At 45.9% G+C, this 2,888-nt stretch overlaps 1 protein-coding gene across 1 annotated transcript; it reads right to left on the reverse strand.

The window, feature by feature from the left end:
• Nucleotides 1-323: 323 nt before the first annotated feature.
• Nucleotides 324-2,559, reverse strand: ankrd9 (ankyrin repeat domain 9). The gene has a single exon (XM_039741365.1). The coding sequence runs from the start codon at nt 1,756-1,758 to the stop codon at nt 868-870; it is 891 nt and encodes a 296-aa protein (XP_039597299.1). The 5' UTR covers nt 1,759-2,559; the 3' UTR covers nt 324-867.
• Between the last annotated feature and the right edge of the window lie 329 nt (nt 2,560-2,888).

Below are 2,888 nucleotides of genomic sequence, written 5' to 3' on the forward strand. Positions count from 1 at the left end.
AAACTTTGAAAGAAGATGAATGTTACTGACTACAACATGTTTGCTATTAATAACACCTTCCTGGCTGCAACGGCTTTAAGATGATTGCTGATCATTGCATTTCCAGGGTCAAGAAACTGGCCATTAGAGCCAACGGATGAACACAATCTTATAGTAGCAGTGCTATATGTGTTTACACCATTCCTTCCATGTTCAGGTTTACTTTTTGCCTTGTGTTTAATGCTGCCAGGTTAGGTTTTGGCATCTCATGTCCATAAAAAAGATTAAGCAGAGGAATTTATGTGAACACTTGAAGCAGTAAGCTGTTAGAAAAGAATTGACAATTTTTAAAATATAATGGTTCATTTTATTTAAGGCAGTATAAACCTCTTATTTGAAACACAGCTCACCAATTTCATAAAGCATTATTGTAAAAAAAATATGGCATCTTTTTTCAGATTTAAATAAGTATGCACTACATACAATATGTACATGTCATTTTCAGAGTCACTTGTGCCTTCAAGTGGCTAAAATAAAAAATAAATATGTAGCTTTGTTCATCCAGCATTGATAACACTTATGAGTTATCTGTCAACAGGCAACTAGTGCAAAGGAGTTTCTCTGGTCCTGCTGCTGCAGTCCCTGCCTTGATGCTTGACCATGGCGGGTGCATTTTAATCTAATTTTGCTTTTTCAGTCGTGTCAGTGTTCTGCTTTCTTTATCGTCCTTGCAATTTCTGCACCATTTATTACCCCCCTACCCTGCAAACAAACACTGGCCGAATCGGTACTTGATGTTCATACAGGGCAACCAGTAATGTCCCTGAGAATTATGTCTTTAGTCCAGTTTCGGCCCACCCTCCCCGTCTAGTCACTTCTCAGCTGGCATCACAGCCTAACGTCCAGTGGCTTCAGCAATGTTGGCACCGGCAGTTCTTCCAGTCCATCTGGTAACTTATCAGGGGAGATCGTTCTGATCAACGTTTGCATAGTGCAGACGAAGAGCGTGGGGGGAGCCAAACCGGATAAATATAGGAAGGTCTGCTCCCCCAGCATGTGTGTCCAAATATCCGGCTGCTCCCGCATTTGCCTCCGCATACTGAAGCGAAGTTCGGGCATGAATAACAGCAAGTGGCGAAGGCAGGCGCGCTGCCGCCGTCTGTCTAGTTCACTGTGGCACATCTGGCGCAGGAGGCTGTCCAGCGGAGTGTCACCGTTGCAGTCCGTTACGTATGGAGAGGCGGTGTGTCCAAGTAGCAGGGCAACACATTCGGGACGGGCCAAGTCACAGGCCAGGTGCAGAGGGGTTCGGCCGTTGTCCAGATGCGAACAGCCTCTGCGGTTCAGGTAGGCGGATCGCTCTGCGGCAGTGCAGCCTTTCAAAGTCTGTAGAATAAGGCGCAGAATTCCAGTGCGATTGTAGCGGACGGCCACTGTGATATGCGGCGCAGCCGAGGCCGGACAGCAGCAGAAGCTGCGGCTGGGTACGTCAAGGGCTCGCAGCGAATATGTGGCCAGCAGGTAGCGGGCGTAAGACATGTGATCATGTACTACTGCATAGAGTAACGCTTCGGACGGGGAGAAAGCGAGAGCCCTGCCGTCGTCCTCCCAGTGGAACACCTCCATGCTCCGCATGTCCTCTAGAATCCATACGGCGAGTAAGTCCCGCACAGCCTGATAGAACGCGAATGAGCTTTTCTGATATTGCTTCTGGGAGCGGTAGTGCCCCCTTACGGTTGAGTGACTGCCGCTTTCTTGCACTTCTAGATCCCCGGGCATTCTTGCTCGAGCCAGATAAGCACCCCAACTGTCCGTTACGAAATCTTCCAAAACCCCTCCGCGGCACTGTGGCTTCGCTTTTATCTCTGTTCAGTCAGGCGTCGGGAACGCGGAACATCGCGGATCGCCTCTATTGGCCCTGTGCAGTAAGGGGCGTGGTCGGGCTTTGATAAAACTTGAGTAGCCCGTCTTCAAACTTTCCAACAGTCTGACGTGCGAATGCCTTAATAATTTAGTAGGGGCTTCGGACGCACTTGTCATACAATACTCAGCTAACCAAATGAAACGCCGCAGCCGTGTTTTACCACAGTGCCCTTTGTTGGTAAGAGACTCGTCGGGTGTGGACATTTAGCAGACGTGTTTTTGCACGTTTCGCTCGTGTACCGTGAAAGGTCGTAATAGCTGCCATCTGTCAGTAACTTGTCTTGTCATATCTTCACTAATCCTTGGTACGGAGTTCGCTTACAGTTTTTTTTTTTTTTTATTTTATGCGAGCACGCGTAAATTATATATCGCCAACATCTGTATAACACTAAGAAGCTGAATTTATTTTACTGTATCAAGCTAAATACGCTGCGGGTGAGCACACGAAACCTGTTAATCGATACCTCGAGGGACACTTAACTAACTTAACGAAAAAAGTGGAATAATATTGTAGTAACTGGAATTGCCCGACAGGTCTCGCAACACCAGCTTTGTTTGTCACCTGTTGTTTTCAGTTTTCAATTGAATAGTTCGTGCACCTTGGGGGGTTCTTTCTAAAAATATTTGTAAAAACACACAAATCATTAACTTCACATATAACTCATTAATAATAATAAACTATTGCAGTTATGAATGAAATAATATATATTAGCCGTGAATTTAACTTGCACAGAACCCCCATATACCAATAGACACCCGAACCCAGACTTCCTTAAAGGCATCTTACTTTTTACTCATAACTAAAAGTCGCCTCACACTCCCACACATGCACAGCACAAACCAATTGTACCAAACTCCCCTTCTTCAATAAGAGCTATAGGGACCCCTCTGTGGAACCTTGCTGACAGTCCTTAAAAGTTCAGCTTCACTTAAGACACTCCAACGTCCCGGAGTGTCTTATCTGTGATCATCTTAGTCCAAAGTCA

The sequence above is a fragment of the Polypterus senegalus genome, chromosome 18 (genome assembly GCF_016835505.1).
Source record: "Polypterus senegalus isolate Bchr_013 chromosome 18, ASM1683550v1, whole genome shotgun sequence".
Lineage (NCBI taxonomy): Eukaryota > Metazoa > Chordata > Cladistia > Polypteriformes > Polypteridae > Polypterus > Polypterus senegalus.

Bases quoted from the DNA above. Each gene is read 5' to 3' on its own strand.
- ankrd9 (XM_039741365.1), bottom strand. From the start codon at position 1,758: ATGCCCGGGGATCTAGAAGTGCAAGAAAGCGGCAGTCACTCAACCGTA.